Source organism: Tasmannia lanceolata, unplaced genomic scaffold, assembly GCF_043159265.1.
Source record: "Tasmannia lanceolata isolate RefF3 unplaced genomic scaffold, GAP_Taslan_0.1 ptg000008l, whole genome shotgun sequence".
Taxonomy (NCBI): domain Eukaryota; kingdom Viridiplantae; phylum Streptophyta; class Magnoliopsida; order Canellales; family Winteraceae; genus Tasmannia; species Tasmannia lanceolata.
In genome coordinates, this window is record NW_027518685.1 from 56740196 (window position 1) to 56760010 (window position 19815).

The 19815-nt window shown below is 40.3% G+C and overlaps 1 protein-coding gene across 1 annotated transcript; it reads right to left on the reverse strand.

Moving 5' to 3' along the window:
- Nucleotides 1–943: 943 nt before the first annotated feature.
- Nucleotides 944–1552, reverse strand: LOC143883076 (uncharacterized). Its single transcript, XM_077386438.1, has one exon. The coding sequence runs from the start codon at nucleotides 1550–1552 to the stop codon at nucleotides 944–946; it is 609 nt and encodes a 202-aa protein (XP_077242553.1).
- Nucleotides 1553–19815: the final 18263 nt, after the last annotated feature.

Here is a 19815-nt window from a genome sequence, read left to right on the forward strand (position 1 = left end):
TCTTGATATTCTTATTAGCTGCTTGGACAACGCCATTAGTCTGAGGTCTGTATGGAGATGACTTATGATGCTTGATTCTAAATTCTTCACACTGTGATGTTACTTCCTTCTTGAAATGAGAACCATTGTCTGATATCAATTCGTGAGGGACTCCATATCTACAGATGATGTTGGCCCTAAAGAACTTTCCGACTGATGCTGACGATATCGAAGCGTACGATTGTGCTTCGATCCATTTAGTGAAGTAATCGATTGCAACAATTATGTATTCATGTCCACTGGATGACTTGGGAGAGACTTTGCCAATGATGTCAATTCCCCAGACTGAGAACGACCACAGAGATGTGAGCGAGTGTAGCTCTGACGGCGGCACTTGTATTAGGTTAGTATAGATCTGACATAAGTGATATGTTTTAACAAACGAAAAGCAATCTGCTTCAAGGGTAGTACAGAAGTAACCAAGACGAAGGATCTTCCGTGCTAACATCTTGCCGTGTAAGTGAGAACCACAGACATCGGAGTGAACATCTTCTAAGATTTCTGCGGCTCTATCTTCATCAACACAAAGGAGCTTAACTCCATCAAATGATCTACGGTAGAGGTCTCCTCCACAAATGACATACCTAGATGCTAGTTTCTGTAGTGCTCTTCTCTCCTTTAAAGAGGCCTCTGGAGGTGTCCCCTGTCGGAGATAAGATTTTTGATATCGAAATAACATGGTTTTCCATCTGGGCATCTGGCTGCTATTTGAACCATGTGTAGTGTGCTGGGACGACATGTCGTTTTATTGCCAAAGGACGGACCTTCACCCCAACCGGAATATCAACCATGGATGCAAGGGTGGCTAGCGCATCTACGAACCTGTTTCTCAATCTAGAGATGTAGGTGAAGCTGGTGTTGTGGAAACTCTTCATCAGGCTCGTAAGGTAAGTGTGATATGGAATCAACCTATCTTCTTTGGTGAGCCATTTTTCATTTGTTGACAGATGATTAACAGAGAATCTCCGTATACATCGAGGTTTTGTACCTCTAAGGATAGAGCTGCTTCTAGACCGGCTATGCAAGCTTCGTAGTCAGCCACATTGTTGGTGCAATCAAAGTCTAATTTGATAGATATTGGTATGTGCTCATCTTGAGGTGAAACAAGAACAATGCCGACCCCTTTGCCTTTCGAGTTGGATGCTCCATCAAAATACATGGTCCAAGTAGTAAGACCAGGGACATTTCTGATCGTCATGATTCCTTCGTATGGAAACTCACGGCTCAGTTCTGCATCTTCAGTGGGTGCATCAGCTAACTGTTCTGCAATGATTCTGCCTTTAACAGACTTTTGGGTGACATACGTGATATCAAACTCTGATAACAACAACAACCAACGCGCGGTTCTGCCAATCAGGGCTGGTTTCTCGAAGAGATACTTCATCGGATCCATACGAGAGACGAGGTAGATTCTTTGTGATAACAAGTAGTGTCTAAGCCTTTGAGTGGCCCACACCAACGCTAAATAGGTTTTCTCCAGCTGAGTATAATTTAGTTCATATTCCAACATCATCTTGCTAAGATAATAAATTGGCGTTTCTTTTCTTGTCTCTAAATCTTCTTGCGCCAACATACATCTGAGGGACGTATCCGTGTTTGAAAGATACAGGAGGAATGGTCATCCTATGACTGCTAGTGACAGGACTGGAGGGGATAAGAAACAATCTTTGATCTTTTCAAAGGCTTGCTGACATTCAGGGTTCCACTGTTTTGACATATTTTTTTCAGAAGCTTGAAGATTGGCTCGCACGTACTGAACTTTTCCCAAGAATCCTCTGACTTTTTTTTCTGTTTGTGGAGACGGCTTCTCCTGGATTGCTTTGACCTTGTTAGGGTCAACCTCAATTCCTCTATGGCTGACAAGGAAACCTAGTAATTTCCCCGAAGTGACTCCGAAAACACATTTGTTTTGGTTTAGCCGGAGCTTATATTTTGCAATTCTTTCGAAGAATTTTCTCAGGGTGCGGTTGTGATCCGATCGATTTTTTGCTTTGACAATCATGTTATCAACATATACCTCTACTTCCTTGTGAATCACGTCGTGTAAGAGGGTAGTTACAGCCCTTTGATACATTGCACCGGCATTTTTGAGGCCGAATGGCATTACTCTATAGCAATAGGTTCCCCACTGCGTAGTGAACGCTATCTTGGCCTTGTCTTCTGGAGCCATATTTATCTATTTGTATCCTGAGAAACCATCCATAAAGGAGAGTAAGGCATGACCTTCTGTGTTATCGATGAGAACATCAATGTGAGGTAAAGGGAAGTCATCCTTTGGACTAGCTTTATTTAGATCTCTGAAATCGATGCAGCAACGCACTCTTCCATCCTTCTTAGGCACTGGGACAATGTTTGCTAACCACTCGGGATATGTTACGACCTCTAGAAATCCTGCTTTCAACCGATTTGTCACCTCATCTTTGATTTTAAGAAGCCATTTAGGCCTCATCTTTCTGAGCTTCTGCTTCTTCGGCTTAGATTTTGGGTAGAGGGGGATATGGTGCTGGACAATGCCCTCACTTAATCCTGGCATATCTTTGTATGACCAGGCAAAGATTTCTTTGAATTCTTTTAACAGTTTGATTAATTCCGCACGCTCCTCAGGGGATAAGGTTTTGCCAATCTTAATCTCTTGAGGGAGGGATTCAGTGCTTATGTTAATAGGTTCAAACTCATCTTCTAATGGTTTTGCTTGACGTTGCTCCCTTTGTTCGATTAGTTTTTTAATCTCGAGGGGAGTTTCGTCAGCTTCCTCGTCTGAGGAGGTTTGTTCGATGTTATTTAAAGCATTAGTTTCAATATTATCAAGAGACAAAGGCGAATACAGAGAAAGTTCTTTGATTGATTCAAAAGATACATCGGAAGAACTGACTAACGCGCCTACTTCAGGCTCATTTACATTGACAACATTTTTAGAAAATGAGTCAGAATCAGAAGAAGAGTCTGACTCAGAGGATGAGAAATCTGCATCTGAAGGGATAGCTGTAGTGAGGAGTGGGATGAAGATGTCTGTCTAGTTGGAGAGCTCCGAATTGCCAGCATCGGTAATCATACTCTGAGGGGAAAACAATGGAACGGATTCCCTAATCATGCAGACTGTCAAAGGGTCTTCTTGGAACATTGATTGCATCAGTACCGGTTCAAGATAATTGGCTCAATCAAATTTTAAAGTCTCTGCACGCCTGTACTGCTTTCGCCACAAAATATCTTCTTCTTCACCTGGCTAACCCGTAGCAAAGAAAATCCAAAAACCAGGGACTCTCTCACCTGTTATGGGATGTGTAAACCATTCCGAAAAATCATAGCAAAGGAAGTCTTCTCCTTCTCGGCAAAACTGACCATTCAGAGTTAACCTGATATCTGGCATAGGCATGACCTCGCCAGCTTTTTTGTATGACCTTCTCCGGGCTAGACTGCGGTACATATCTTGTTCCTTCTTATATGTGTTGTGATAACCCAAACCAGTCTTACCGTTGTTGGAAGGAAACTACAGATCATCGAATTGAACTACTCATTGTTGATGTCTTCTTAATCCCATTCCAGGGATGTATCCGTTAACTTTGAGCATAGTGGACACAACATGATTGATATCGTGAGGGAGTGGAACCAAATCTTTCTTGGCTTGGTCCCAGCTGATATGGGTGACATCGAGGTGGAACCCGTTGAGGTAGACACTACCTTCGGCTGACTTGCCATGGGGATCAGATAAGATAGCACCGACTTCTAAGTCTTTGTCACCTCGAACTGTGATAACTCGGCTACCCTTCATGAATTTGAGCTTGTGATGCAGAGAAGAGGGGACACCTCCCACTTTGTGAAGCCAGGGTCGTCCTAATAGCAAATTGAAGGACGACTTGATGTCAAGTTGTAGACACCCTCATTTTGCTACGCTTTGAAAAGCAAGAGATTCGGAATTTTCATCGAGTCTTGAGTCGGTCTTCTGCATTAGATTAGGTATTCTTGCATTTTTAAGGACTTTTGAAGTTGATTCGCAATCGTAAAAGTCTCTAGAGGGTTCCATTGGCTTCCGGAAGATGAAAATTCAAGTTTCCGATCAAGTAGGAAAACCTGTTGTTTTTGGAATTTCTCAGGATTTTTCCTATTTTTCATCAATTTTTGCACTATAGGGGTATTTTGGTCATTTACAATGTGTCCCATTTGACCCCCAAGTTGTGTCTGAGAAATCTTGAGTGATTCCATGAATTTTTAAAAAAAACCGTCTAAATTTAGAACTTCTTAGGAGTTTCACTTGATTTGGAAATTTTGTGAGACGGGGGAATTTTGGGCCGGGCATTTTTAGGGGATTCCAAGTGATCCTGTTTGATAGCACCCACTAAAAGGAGCCAACTTAAAAACTTTCTATTTTAGAAGTTTGACCATGAAGACTTTCCATTTTTAACTTTCTCCTCCAAGGGCAATTTAGTTGGAGGGCATTTTGGTCACTTTTTAATATGTGTTGATCAAACGAGGTCATTTGGGCAAAAATAATTTTTTCAATGGGTGAATGAAGTTAGGCCATATGTGTAGGACCCACTATGTGCATCACATGGTGTGGGCCCACCATTATAAATTTTGAATTATTCTTTGAAAGGGGTTGGATTTCATAAAAGATGAGAAAGAGAAAAGGGCTAATATGATCAAGTTACTAAAATGGCCATACCATTTTAACCACTACTCTGAAAAATTTGTACTTATACTTGTTGGAAACATCTCGTGAAGCGCTATAATTTTCTAGTTTACAACTTCTCGTGATCCTTCCACGAAATAAGTCAAAAATGAGCTTTAAAATCAAGCAATGCTATTTGGATGGGAATTCTAGCCCACTAAAATTGTCATAACTCTTCAACTGATTGGCCAAATTTAAAGTGTAAATATGCGTTGGAAAAGTATTTTAAAGGGTTACAACTTCGTAGTTTATGACTTTTCCTAATTCTGCCTCCAAATAGGTCAAAAATGAGCTCCCAAAGTTGGGCAGTTCTTTTTGGACGGGAATATTTCATAAAAGGGTGTGTTTCCCATATGTGAAAGCTTCTAGAATAATATTGAAAGATCTCTTTTGGTATAATTAGAATGGAATTCTTGCTTAGCAAGGAATCCTAATTAGAAAACAACTCTATTTTATAAAGTAAATGAAAGAAAGAAAAAGAAAAATATTGGAAACTTACTAAATATGGAGTCCTCACAAAGGAAACTTCTTATTCAATTCAAACTCTTGATTTTCTATATAAACAACACACCAAACCCTAGATGGGGATGATGCAAAAACGTCCACCCTTGTTCCCTCTCTCCAAAAATCATCCCACCTTGGTTGGGTGTTTGGATGATCTTCCATACATCATCTTCTCCAAAGTTCAATCATATTTCTTCCTTCTTCTATTTTCATTATATTGGAGATTATTGGATCGATCTTCGGAGTTTTTCTAGCGTTTATAAGGCTGTGTCAAAGAGAATATCCCGGATCTACACACCCTAGAGACAAGAAAAGCGATCAACGGTAGATGTTCTTCCTCTTTATAATCTGAGATTTAAAAAAGCATGTTTAGGTTGATTTTAGGGTTTTATTTTCGTATACGATCTATATGGATGAATTTTTAATTGAAATTTTAGTATGCTGAAATATGGATCATAATATTTTAAATTTCAGATTTTTACTAGAAAATCAATTTTCCTTTATTTAAAATCAATTGTCTTTTGATTTTCTTTCGAGATGGGTTTTAAACTTGAGTTTCAAAGCAAGTGATTCAAAACATGGAGTTTTTCCTAAACTAATATTTTTTAACATATAATAAAAAACCTCTAGAAAACTTAATTTCTAGCCGCGGTTGACTCGTTTTATTTTTTATTTTATTTTTTGAACAGTAACCCAGAAAAGGGGTATTTTTCGACGAATAAAATCAAATACATATCAAATCAAGTCAAAACTGAATGAAATTTGGTTTCCAGTCGTTTGTTAATATTTTCAGATCACTCAAGAAATTTCGTAATTTTTCAAATTTATTTGACCCTATTTTAAATTATTTTAAAATTGACTTGATTTTAATAAATATCAAACGGATTTGAAAACTTCCGAAAGTTTTCAGATCATAATTTAAACATGTTTAGAATTTTCTGTGAAATAAAATTCTGAAAAATCTGTTTTTTTATTATTTTATATTCAAATCTTCGTTTTGCATGCGGCAATTGTTTTTCATAATAAATTAATATTTTTTGGAATATTTCTCTTGAAACCAGTAATATATATTATTGGTATGTTATAGAAAATATTTCATGAATTTTGATGAAGTTTTGATATGGATTTTAAATTTTTTTATATGATAAAACGGCTTAGAATTTGAAGAAAACCATTGATTTTTTCCATGAAAATTGAGTTTCTAGAGATATATTGATTTTCGAGTTCTAAAATTTGGAGAAAAAATATTATGATTCATATGTAGTCTACCTTGTTTTTATTATGAATTTAGGATTACAGTAAACATGCTTTATGATTTATTCTTTCGAAATAGCCAGTTATTGATAGGTCAGGAATAGCCAGTTACTGTAAAATTTCGAATTGATTTTGTATCCGTTTGCTATGTGTTTCTTTGTAAAGTCATCAATCTGGCCTAATTTTGGAAAAATTATTAAAAATCGAATTTAGTTTTTAAAACCAAGAAAAATTCAAGAGAATCGTAATTTTCTAGAATACATCTTATCCTTGAGTTTCTAGAACAAAAACTTTAAATAACTATATGATGCTTTGTAAAATCACTAATCTGGTCTAACTTGAATAAAATCATTTAAAAATACAAATTAATTCAAAGTGTCAGAAAATTTTTCAGAATACTCTAATTTTCTAATATATATTCAATCCATAAGCGACTTAAACATAAACCCTAAAAATCTAAGACTTCATTTGTAAACTTATCATTCTAGGTTAGTTTGAGTGCAAGGGTTGAATTCGTGATTGTTTATTCTCTGCGATCGGCCTTGAATAGTTTAGCATCTAAATTATTATGTTATTGGCTTCGAGGTCGTTGTCCACAGAAATCCTGAGAATATGCCAGGCAACAATATATTATAACTTATGTGCCAAATTGTATAAGGATGGAAAGCATAATTCCCTTCCATTAATGCAACCCAAGCATGAGACTTGTCAGCCTTTAGAAGCTTAGATTCTCCCTAAATTTTAGGTGTTAGGAACTCTTAAAAAACAGAAAAAAATCATTAACTTAATAATAAATTTGGGCTGGGCAAACCCAAGTTCAAGTTGATCTTGGAACCGTTGGATTGTGGTTCTACCTCGTAGGAACCCTTAGAGCCCATTTAGGAACACTTACGTCACGTTGTATTCTAGGTCTTAGGGTGTCATAGAGTTAGGAGTCCAGCCTCATCACGGCCGGTTGCTATTGATAGCAACTGAGCCTTATATTAGATTTCACTAGCTAACCTCTTTTTTCCTATAGGACATGCCTGTTAGCCTTGGATGTAGGGCCCACTTGCATTAGTCTAGGGGATGTTTTGCACTTAGATAGGACCATATAGTATCTTAGATGGAGTCCTAGGAAAATAAAACCTACCCAACTTGAATTAAATAATTTCTCTAAAACTGTTGAAACAGTCTATCAAGTCTAGATCGGTATCCTAGATGTCTTAGGCATGTAGCTTAGTTTAGGCCACCGAACTACGTCGACTCTGATCCTAGTGAGGCTTGGGTACGTATGCAGCTTGGATGTTTGGATGACATTTCTCTCACCAGTTGGCCCTACCCACTTCCGTAGGGTTTTTAGAATTTTATTTTGTTTATTTCGTTATTATTTTTCAAACCCTAAATCAAATTGATCAAATCACTTAGGATTTTTCCCAAAATTAGATTCTAGGAGAACTTTCACATAGATCAAATTAAACCAATTTAAGAGAATCGAAAGACGCATCTAGGAATTACATCGAGAGATTTAGGGTGCATGTCACATAAATCGCATCAAGAGAGTTTAAATGGGCCTTTTAAAAGAAATTCAAGAGAGTTAACCTTTGGAATTGAAGACCGAATTATCGGGCAAGAATGATGCATGTGGTGGTAATTCCCCATACCTTCCATTCTCGTAATCAGGTAATAAATCTAGACTTCTGGGACCACTAATCATTGCAGTGTCACTTATAAGTCATAGGTCTCTTACCTAGGTGGCGAATCTGATTATTCTCTTTTGTGTGAAATTTGGATTGCTTTAGTGATCCCAAGTTCACGGAAAAGATTATTTATATTAATAATAAAAAGCACACGCCACTCACACGGCTACGAGAGACCAAGAGAGGGAGGCGGTTCGCGCCCCTCGCGAGATCGAGTCCCACACAAGTACTTGAAATTCGACATCAAAGGTTTCACCAACCATAAAGATGGCACTAGACAGAGTTTCAACTACATCTCATCGGGAGTTATCATAGGCCATGATGCCTTGATCAGACGGGGTGAAGTCACTGGGACCGAAACCAATAGCTATGGCCGTGCTCAGTGGACAGATGTTCAAGGCCGAACTATTGTCCACGAGTACGGCGGGTACCTTCTTCTGATTACATAACACAGTAACAAGGAGAGGCTTATAATGGTTCTTTCCTTCAAGGAATGAGAGAGCCGTAGAGGCTCTGACAGCTGCAACCAGATTAATAAGCTGCTCGGGTGTAGTGTCCTTCGACACTTGAGAAGTCTGCAAACTTTTGAGGAGGACCTCTCTGTGCTTAAGGGAAACCATCAACAGCCCCCATAATGAGATATCTGCCTGAGTCTTGCTGAGCTGTCTGATGATGTTCAGATCTTTCTGATCAACTTCTGTGCTAACGACCTTTCGTTTGACAGCGTCGATCTGGTCTTCTGTCCTGAGTTCTGGGGGTTTGTAATTCCTACCACCCTTGGTGAGATGTCATACTTCTGACGTCCCACGGCTACTGCTTTCGAGATCTTCTAATGACAAAAGGAAAGGAGTTTCGTCTATTCCAGCCTCAATTAGGTCCAGGGCATAAGGTTCTTCGTCGAAGTCTGCACAAATGGCAAGATTGTATGGTTCCTCTTCCCCTATTTCCTGTATGTAATTATTATTATCGCTTCCCCACGGGTAGGGTTTGATAATGCAAATTAGGGATGAGAAATCGATTTGCGAAGATTCGGTGAAGATGGCATTGGTAGTAGGAGAAGAAGGATTATGGTTCGGGAGAGGATTGGTATTGATGTTTGGCCCAGACGGGAGAATGAACTGCTTCTTGTCCAGAAGATCTTGGATAGCATGTTTCAGAGCAAGACATCTATCAGTTTGGTGTCCCTTACCTTGATGGTACTCACAGTATTCTCTATTGATCCATGTTCTGGGTAGAGGATTAGGAGGTGGACGGGGTGCAATTGGAAATATTTTCTTTGCTTGAAGAAGTAATTTCATGATGGTGGGGGGGTAGCAGGTAAGGGAGTAAATTCCCTAGGGATTTTGTTCACAAAAGGAGGTCCTGGGGAGAGTGTTGCCTTTCTGCCAGAGAAATGGAGTTTAAGAAATTTCTGGAGCTGGCTTGGCCTCATTGAGTTCTTTGGACACAGAAGGCTTCTTAGGTTGAGTGGTTCTAGAGTCGGGGGAGGCTTTGCTGAGCCAACCATGAGCTAGAGAGTCCTCAATTTTGTTTCCAGTATCGATGAAGTGTCTAAGACTGGTGAAACTCTGAATGGCCATGGGATGCTAGAAAGACAAAGTTAGGTTTTGCTGCATCATGTCGATCTGCTCTTCCTCAGTGGGCCACTTGAGCATCTGAGTTGTCTTATGACGCCAATGTTTCACAAAATCGGAGAAGGATTCCATGGGTTCCTGCTTGGTGGTTTGAAGATCCCGACGAGAGATTTCAGTGCCATCTTCGTAGGAGAATTGCTTATTGAACTCATTCATAAGCCGTTCCCAACCCATAGTCGGCAGTTCAGGTAAACTCAAAAGCCATTTCTGTGCGACACCTTTTAAGGACATCTGGAATACAAGGGCTAACTGATCTGGGGAAAGACCCTGTGATCGAAGCATACTCTCAAATACAGTGAGATGGTTCTGAGGAGAACCAGTCCCATCATACTTGCTGATGTCAGGCCATTTGAAGCTGGCTGGAAGCTGTACATCGAGAAATAAAGAGATGTCTCGGAAGGAGAGTCCTGTTGAACCCTGAACTTTGATGAGTTTGAGGTCTTTGTTGACCTTGGCAAACTTATCTTCCCATTGTTTTAGAATCTGGGAAAAAGGGGTGATTCTCATCTGCATAGTGATCTCCCAAAAACGGGTCCAGAGGCTGAGTTGTGGACTGATTAGTAGGCTGAGCTGGTGCAGTTTCTTGAACAAGAGGAGGAGTAGGTTGTGGTGGTATAGGAGGTGCTATCGTAACCTGAGCGGGGATCTCAATGCAACATTCTCCTCTGGCGGAGATTTTGGGTAAGTTCTACTACTGCCTGTTGTAGTTCCTGAATAACCTGTGATTGGTCTGAAAGTTCAACCATGATGGCGAGAGGGACTGAAGGACTAGAAGGTTCTGAATTTGTTATGGAAAGAGCAAGGATTGGAGGGCTGGGTGGTTCCAAGGTTCTTTCTAAACGAGCTTGGATACGGGTCCAGGCTTTTGACCTCTTTGATGCAATGATTTCAAGTATAAGAAACTTTCTACCTGCAGATGGGAAGGTACACTAGTTTTAGCTTTTTATCCATGCAAGACAGATGAGTTATGCAAACAGAATGGCAGATACAAACAAAACTTTTATTTATTTATATGTCTGACCAATATTTACAACATTTATACGTGAAGGCTTGTGCTGACCTGACTTCTAGCATTATTTCTTTACAATACTTTTGCAAAAAGAAAGAAAAGAGAAAAACTTGTTATCCTTGTCATAGAAGTAGTCCATAGCCTGGTGGTTCGGAGCTGAACTGATAGCATCAAAGGGAGCTAAGCATCATCGGAAGAACCCACAGATTCAGTTTCTGGAGCAATGTGTGCAATTAGTGCTGAGTAGTAGTCTAGGTTTATTCTTTCCCCACGAGGAACATAGATGTCACGCAGAGGGACTACTATACGGCCTTCCCAAGTTGAGTAGAGAGTCCTGCCCAGATTTGAATTGATTCTCTTTAGCAAGTAGAAGCGAGTGGGTGACTCCCAGGGATGCTATTTTGCTCCGAACTGACGTGTGATTCGGTAAGGGATGTAGAAGGAAGTGTATTCTAGACCCAGGAGACAAATATACTCAGTTTGGGAGATCCTCAAGGTGAAAGAATTAGAACCCGGGGCTCTCCAAGCAATGTCGCAACTGTCGCGGGTTTCTAACCAGTCACGCCACTAAGGTTCACTGTTGAAATGAACTTTTGGTTTCCATGAACAAAAGTTCGAGATACAAGGGGTTGTTCGGGGATGAAGGATTGCTATATGAAGCTTGAGACAAAGCCAAATATACAGAAAGGTTGGACATCCTGAGAAAGGAAGGTGAGGGTGTTGAGAAACACAGTCTAACCCCCTGAAGGCTTCAGCCAGAATGGTGGGCACGGGATTGGCATCCAAAGACAACTGGTCTATAACACTAAGAAAGGAGAGAGAGACTTGATTGTCTTCCTGGCACATGATGTAGCTTACATACATACAAAGTGTATAGGCCTCACGACGACGTTGCTGAAATGTGGCGTCTTGCAGGTCTCCTTCTGAGGAGTAGGCGTCTATGAGTCTATCTATGTATATACCATCCGTTGATGTTAAATCATCAGGGTCCTGTCCTGGCATACAAAGGAGCCTAATACACATGAGTCTATTAATCCCATATCTGAGCTCGGGGTGGATGATGGGTCCATTCTGCATGTACTACAAAAGCGTACAGCATTCTTCAAAAGTGGGACACACTTCCTGAAGACCAAAATGGAAGACGTGATACTGGGGATCCTGGAATTGTGCTGCTGCTTTGAGGAGATTCCAATCTATTTGAATAGACTCATAGAAAGGAAATGTGTACTCATGATGAGTCAGGTAGGTGAAACGGGAAGAGCTTATTGACTCCGCATAGCTTCGTATCCATTGAGACATGATTCTGCAGACATGGTCTGTTCCATACACAGGATAACAAAGAAATTTTCAGACAAACAAAAAGATTGATACAATACCTATGCACATACTTTTTATTTATTCACATTTCCTTTTTCTTTTACACAGAGGCCTTTCACAGGCTATTTACAAGTAAAAGAAAAGAAAAACAGTGTTCTCTGTCTTCTATGCAGCTAGATCAACGACAGAGAGTCGGCATTCTGCCTGCGATATCTCTATACAATGCGAGGTAGTAGTCAAGTGACGCCTCATCCGCTTGATTTCCAGAGACACGGAGGTTGGAGACGATAATCCTCTTTTATCATCTGGCGGCGACTTTGTTTGCTGTACGTTGGTGGAAGATTATCGGAGGACTGAATTGATAAAGTGGAAGATTATCCCGTACTGGCGCATAATACGATCTGGGATGTAAAAAGAAGTTTTTCCTAATGCCAGAATTTCGATATGGTTGGACTTATGGGTTGTTAGGGAGAAAGACGCATGTCTCTATGATTTCCAAAATATATCTTCTGATGTGCGACTGCCTAGCCAGGATGTCCATTCGGACTGAGTATCAAAACATGGTCCATAAGCCCAAACGTTAAAGTTGAAAATGGAGATATCATTCCGAGAAGGTGGGATGAAAATACCAAGTTTAAGGGTGAGCAAGATGTATAGTAAAACAGGGGATCCTGAAAAGGGTACATCTGGGTCTACAAAGACTGCGTCTAAGCCATTAAGAGTTTCTGCTAAAATAGTAGAAACAGGGTTGAATCCATATGGGACCTGATAAAAAAGGTGGAGAATGCTATGGGAAGCTATCTCAGAGTGCTGGACAGTGAGGTATCAAGCACATACACAAAATAGGAGGGCCCTATACAGGTACATTTGGTAGAAAAAGTCCTTCGAATTTCCATCTGGGGAGAATGCACGGATAAGAAAGTTGGTTAAGATCCCTCCATTGTGTCGGAAGGTGGATGGTTCAAGATGCTCCCAACAAAATAGCCACTGAACAGTGGCTTGGACACGACCTTCTACCGTAGGAATGACCATGGGCCCCTCAGGCAATACTTTTAATAAAGCACAAAATTCTTCATACGTCGAACATATTTCTTCTAAGCCGAAACGGAAGACATGGTAGTGAGGGTCCCAAAATGTAGTGGCTGCCCTAAGGAAATCCATATTTATCAGTATGGTAGGTTGGAGAGGGATAAACTCTTCATTGGGGTCTACCATCCATCCGACATGTTCCAGGCTCTTGGGAGAATAGAATCGCTATAACCATTCGATAAGCTCATCCGGGTCCACGATCTACCTATACGGAAGACCGAGAATCAAAACACGGTAAGACAAATGTAAAACAACTGGTAAAACATTTCGTTTGGTATTTATTTATTTTTTGTTATTTTTCTTTTTATAAGTGTTACAAATTTTCGGACGGATCCTGAACTAGAAAGGGATGAAGAGAAACGTCTGCCCTAGCGATTTGAGAATTGGGAGACACCCTTTTAAGGCTGAACTCAAATAGGGTTTATATATAGATCTAATCCCGACCTTATGACGATAAATGGACAGAGGTTCGATACCTAGGTTACGATAAAGATTTGGCTAGAAATACCTTCTGACGAGATGGTACATTTATAGAAACTTGACATTTTGAACGTAGCAGACCAAGAAATGGGCATTCCCTTGAAAGGAGATGATGATAACTTGGTGTAGACACCCCCATTTTGCTACGCTTTAAAAAGCAAAAGATTCGGTAGTTTCATCAAGTCTTGAGTCGATATTTCGCAATAGATTAGGCATCTATGCATTTTAGGATATATTTCATCTCATTTTAGGTGTTTTCGTAATCCTAAAGGTTTCTAGGGTGCTCCTAACAGTATCCGGATGTAGACACCCCATTTTGACCGAACCCCAAATAAACCTGTTTGAATAAATCTCCTTAAAACAATTGAATCTGTGTCCCAAAATCAGTTATAGGGTAGTTCCAGATCCTATGTAGGCCTCAGCAAGGTTTCAAGTGGATCGAGCGAAGCATGGTAATCAAAAGGACAAGCCGAGGTTGTGCCATTAGTATAGCTTCATATTACGGAAAAGAAGGGTGCCATTACCATCTAATCACCTATCCGGCAAGAGAGTAGTCACCATGCAATGGGGGGCTGTCCTGGAAAAGGAGGGGTCGAATACATTTTTAGTTTTGCTTAGATTCATCTTACCCGAGGCCCCCCCATGGAGCAAAGGATTAGCCGCAAATACACTGCATGGGGTGGTCCAGTAAGCAATTGGGGGGGGGGGGTCGAATTTACATTTTTTTCTTCACTTTATAAAGCCCCAAACGAATTAGGGTTAAGGAGGGATCTCATTTTCTAAAAAAAAAAAGAAGAAGAGAGGGGAGCTGGTTTCTGCAGTCGCGAAAGCAGAGAGGGAGGTTCGGCCTCGGTTTGTCTTCCCCACCCCATCTTCATCTCCTCCGGTGATCCTCACCCAAATCCGTCAACCCCCACCTTCATTTCAAACAGTGAAACCCATCTCCTCTCCTCACAGCCACCATCCTTATCACCATTTGCAACCCCCAAATCCACCACCAAAACCCATTTTCCATCAAAACCCTCATCCACCGAGCTCCGACGAACCCACCGGAATCACCACCATCAGCCACCACCACCAGTCAACTCCACCACCCTCTTCAACACCACAACAACCATTTCATCTCAAACCCTCTTCACAAACCCTCCACCATATCCTATTTTCTCCCTCTGCCCATTTCGTCACTCAAACCCATCTCATCTCACCACCCACCTCCCATCTCCTCCATCAGCCACCACCATCTCCGGCAACCTCACCAAAATCCAGCCGTCCCTCCTCCATTAACATCTAAACCCATTTCCTCTACCAATCTCCATTTCTCTCCCAAAACCCATCTCGTTTTTCCATTCAAACCCCAAACCCTCCTCGTCTCTGCCATTAACCCACGGCCATCACACCCATTCCATATCCACCTTCACCTTCGAAACCCTCTTCTTAAACCCCTATTCACAGCAACATATCCGACTCTCATTTTCCCCTACCATCGAACCCCCTTTCATTTCCGCCCAACACCATCATCCTCTTCTCAGCCATATTCCTACAAACCCTCTTCGTTTCTTCCCCCATTGCTGATCCATACCCTTTAATTTCATCACCATCTTCCTTTGTTGATCGGCACCACCACCGTCTCTAATTTCTGTCTCAAAAATTAGGAAAAAAAAGGGAAGCTCGAATCAGACAAAATTTCTCTAGAACGAGGTGTTCTCAAGGACTTTTGGTGTCTAAATAAGGAAGAGGAGAGCTGGAATAGGGGTTTGTTAACCATTTAAAGGAAAAGGGAGAAGAAAGAATCAGGCAAGCTTCATCATAGAACAGGTATTAATCTCTAGTCCTTTTGCTTATCATCTATGCTTATTGTTTGACCTCTGGAAGTAATTTTCGCATGCATTGGATTGCGGTGATTGATGCTTTGGTAGGATTTTGGGTCTTTTGAATGTAAAAGAAATCAGAGATGAGCTATGGTTACTCATTGGTTGGGCAATTAATTCATCCTTCGGATGGGTTATTGCAAAAATTTGTAAATCAAGTTCTTCTTCAACTTTCTTGGCCCCATTTCCATGATATGGTCCTCGAAAATGAATCAATTTGTTTCTCTGCATTTTAATGGTGGTTTGGAGTTACTTGCCCATAGGTCCTAACTCAAAGGGTTTTCTAGTTGAATCTATTCTCCTTCCTTTATCAGGATTATAATCCCAACTCCAAAATAGATCCAAGCTCATAGTAATTTGTGAAAACAGTATTAGGCCTTGAGTCTTCCAATCTATTCATATGTTGCATGAATTACTGTATTTTGACAGAGAATGTGACATGATCCTAAATACATGTTTGGTGCGATGCTCATATAGTTCCTCGTCAAATTCTATTTTTAACTCCAAAGGGTATCTGAGTTCGTATCGCGAGTAGGTGTTCAATGAAGTATCAAGGTTTGATGGTGTTATCATTGCTCATCATATGGCTGAGTTTATGGGTTCCATGTCAGTAGTTGGCTATGAACTGTATGCATTCTATATGATAAGCTATATGTGGAAATCGATACTGGAATAAGGATTAGCTGCTGTGCCTTTGAAAATCCTGGGGTTATCGTGTACTCTTCTAATTAATCTTGTGAAGTCTTGATTATTGGGGATTTGAATTTGAAGGCACTGCACTGCTTCTTCTGTCACCTGTCTTTATATTCTTTGGTCATGATTTATGCTTGCAAGGTTGGGGGAGTGCTAATTAGAAGCCTCTACGGTCTTGGTTAGATGTGATCGCCATTTATCCATGCGTGTTTGAGTCATTGTCTTGATTCTATGTATCTCAAAATTTGCATGACCAAACTGTCATTTGTCTCTACTTGGGTATTATTCATATAGCCTAATAGTTTTGGTGTAGGCTTTCCCTTCCAAGGGCTCCCTTGAATGCACTTTTTTTTTAGAATATGTGTTTTCCCCATCTTAAGGCCATCTGTAGTATGTTTTCGATTGCCTTCATCCATAATTCTTTCATTCTTTCGTCTATTCCAAGGTTTGTTATTCTGTTAGTGTTCCTATACCAATTCATTTGATATCGCCTTGGTTAATTACCTTCATTTCTCTCGCATTTATATATGATCGGCGCTACTATAGAGTTGGAATTGTGAATTGTTCTTGGATTTGGTTCAGAAATTTCTGAAGCCTTAGCCGTATGATGATTTGATTTCAAGGAATTTTAAAAAAGCGATACTTTCATATGGAAGGTCTTCTACTTAGTCTTTTCGGGATTTTATTCATATTCGCTCTTTGCAGGGGCGATGAAGGTGATAGCCCAAGCCCATCTTTAAGGGACTCGCTCAATCCAAGTAACGCTCCCCTCTTTTGTTTAGTAGGCCTACCCAACCTTTTGGATTTCTTTTAACCATTTTTTTCAAAAGAACCCTTCTCTGGGCAATGATAAGGTTACTTGGAGCCCGTCTTTGTGTTTTGTGGCTCACCGTTTTTTTTGCACTTGAATCTGCACAAGTTGATGCCCCCTGTTATGCACCAAAATTTATAAAAATCAGAAATATCATTGCAGGCATTTGTATAATTTGTTGAAAATTTAAGATTCTTCTTTTATGTTAAGTTTTGAGTTAGGTTCTGAAGATGAATGGACTATTCAGGTGAGACTATCTTGAAAGCTTATCATACTTATTTTATTTAAATAAATTGTTTAATAGGAAGAAGGAGATCAGATGACTACTCTATTCGATATTATCGACATGAGTACTGTCTGATTTCAAGGCGGGATATAGAAATATTATCATGTGTATATGATATCAGATGATTACTTTAGCATCATCTGATTTCATCCCCATATTGGGGTGGTGTTTGTGGTTGGGCATAGAAGTGTTTGATATTGTTTTCTTTTACTTTATTAGGCTATCCAGCGGCTGGTCTGGACTAATTAATGTTGTTTATCATTTTATGATTGCTATAGATTGTGTATTTTTTTTATTGAAAATTCTTCTTTGCTTAGCACTTGTTTTATTTTTATAAGAATAGAATGGGTTTGCGATTATCTGGTAGCCTTTTCTTCTCTCTTTGACTAACACAGTCTTATAGATTTCTGTTAAATTTCTTTAGATACTAGAATCCCCTCTCATTGCGAGGGCGATGAAGGCGCTAGCCCAAGCCCATCCTTATGGGACTTGCTCAGTCCGAATAGCATACCCCTCCTTTGTATATAGGAGACTTGCCCAGTCTCATTCTCTTGCTAAACCTCCTCTTTGTGCGTCGTTTGGTTTTGGGAGAACACCCTACTCGGCTTGGCAGCATACCCCTACCCTTATGGGTATTGGGTTGCACATTTGTTGCACCCTAGGGCTAGGCAGCTGTCCGGCCCGGCTGGGTGTTTTACCTTTGCCAAATATGCACAGGGTCTCTTATTCCTTTTTACGTCATTTGTGTCTCGGAGACAAGCCTTGTCTCATGTAGAGAGTTTCCCCTTTAGGAGGCTTACCTAGCCTCATGTTAGAGTGGCCTCCTCTTTTAGAGTGAGTCTTTGACTCGGTAGTGTTATTAGAGAGTCTATGACTCATTTGTTCCCCCCCTTTAGTGTTGTTAGTTCGGAGTTTCTCCTTTAGAGTTGTTGATTACTTCACTTTGATTAGAGGCTAACTCAGTCTTATTAGAGCTTTGCTTGCTTGGGATCTTGGATCGTTTTCTCTCTTCTTGGGACGCTATCTTTCTTGTTGTGGTTCGTCTCTTTGAGGCGTTAGTTGCTTGTTCGGGGTTTCCCCTTTTTGCTTTAGGGCTTTGCCCTAGTTTGTGGTTATGCTTATGTGTTCTTGCGTGTTCCCTCTAAGATTGAAAACATTTAAAGGTTCAGAGCATTGGAAAAGCTTTAAAATCCAAAAAACATTAGAAATTTGAAATTCAAAAACATTGAAAACTTTAAAAATATCAAAAACATTTGAAAAATATTAAAAAACCCTTAAATCATTTGGAGTGTTAGGTTTTAGTTAGGAGAGTTCGATTTTCGAACTACGTTGGCTTGATCCTCTTCCACGAGGTACGTAGTGCAGCTTGAGATTCTTATCCCAGGTCCAGCCAAACTTTGTAAATAAATGTTTTAACCCCTTTTTTCAAAACTTTATTTTTCAACAAGATCTTCCTCTAGAGTTAGGATTTTGTCCTAGATAGAGGGTTTTAGAGTTAGGAGTTTGTCTTTTGTTGTGTGCTTGTTGTGTGTTTGTGTTAGAGTTAGGAGTTTGTCTTTTGTTGTGTGTTTGTGTTAGAGTTAGGAGTTTGTCCTAGCTAGGAGCGCCTCCGTCTGGTCAGTTGGCGATTCACATCGCCGACTGATGACTAGGTCTAAGATGCGTTAGTGATCCCATCGTTTTCCTTAGGACGCACAGCCTAGTTACACATAGGTTGTAGGAACCACCTGCATTAGCTTAGGGCTAACCTACATTTAGTTAGGGCATATAGGGTGTCCTAAAATCTACAATTCACTGAAATTTAAATAATCGTTCAAGAAGCTTTAATAACTAGTCCGGTCTTTTAGATCGAGTCTAAGATAGAGGTCTAGGTGTCTTAGGCATCCTAGTTTAGAATAGGCGCGAAGAACTACGTTGCCTTGATTCTCGTGGAGGCGGGGATACGTAGGCTTCTTTGGATGAATATCAGACCATCCGAGGGCTCGGGCTAAATCGTTTTAGAGTCTTAGGATTTGTGGTGTTGTTATATTGTATATTTTGTTGTGTTTTCTTACTTTCTTGTGCAGACCTATACCTTTAGCTGTAGCATGCATGCATTCGTCCACCAGAACTTAGACACCTGTTAGGCATGTCACTCATAACCTAGTTGTCATTAGGTGACACATCTTTTATCATACTTTATGTGTGTTTATTATTGCATCCCCGAGTCATGCATGATTAGGTAGACGTCCACTCGGGGATATTTGTTCCCATTTCACATGATTTTCGCCCAAAACTCTTCGAGGTTAATGAAAAAATGGCATAAGAGACGAAGTGTTCGCACTCGAGCGAATTGGGGGCGCTCTTCGGACCTTCTCCATTCATCATCAGGCACGGACCTTCTGTATCTCTGGTTATCCATTGCAAACAGAGCATTTGTTTTGGTTCCATGGCGTGTCCATGGATGGCGACTCTGAGTTATTTTTAGGTACATCTTGGTTTCGAGC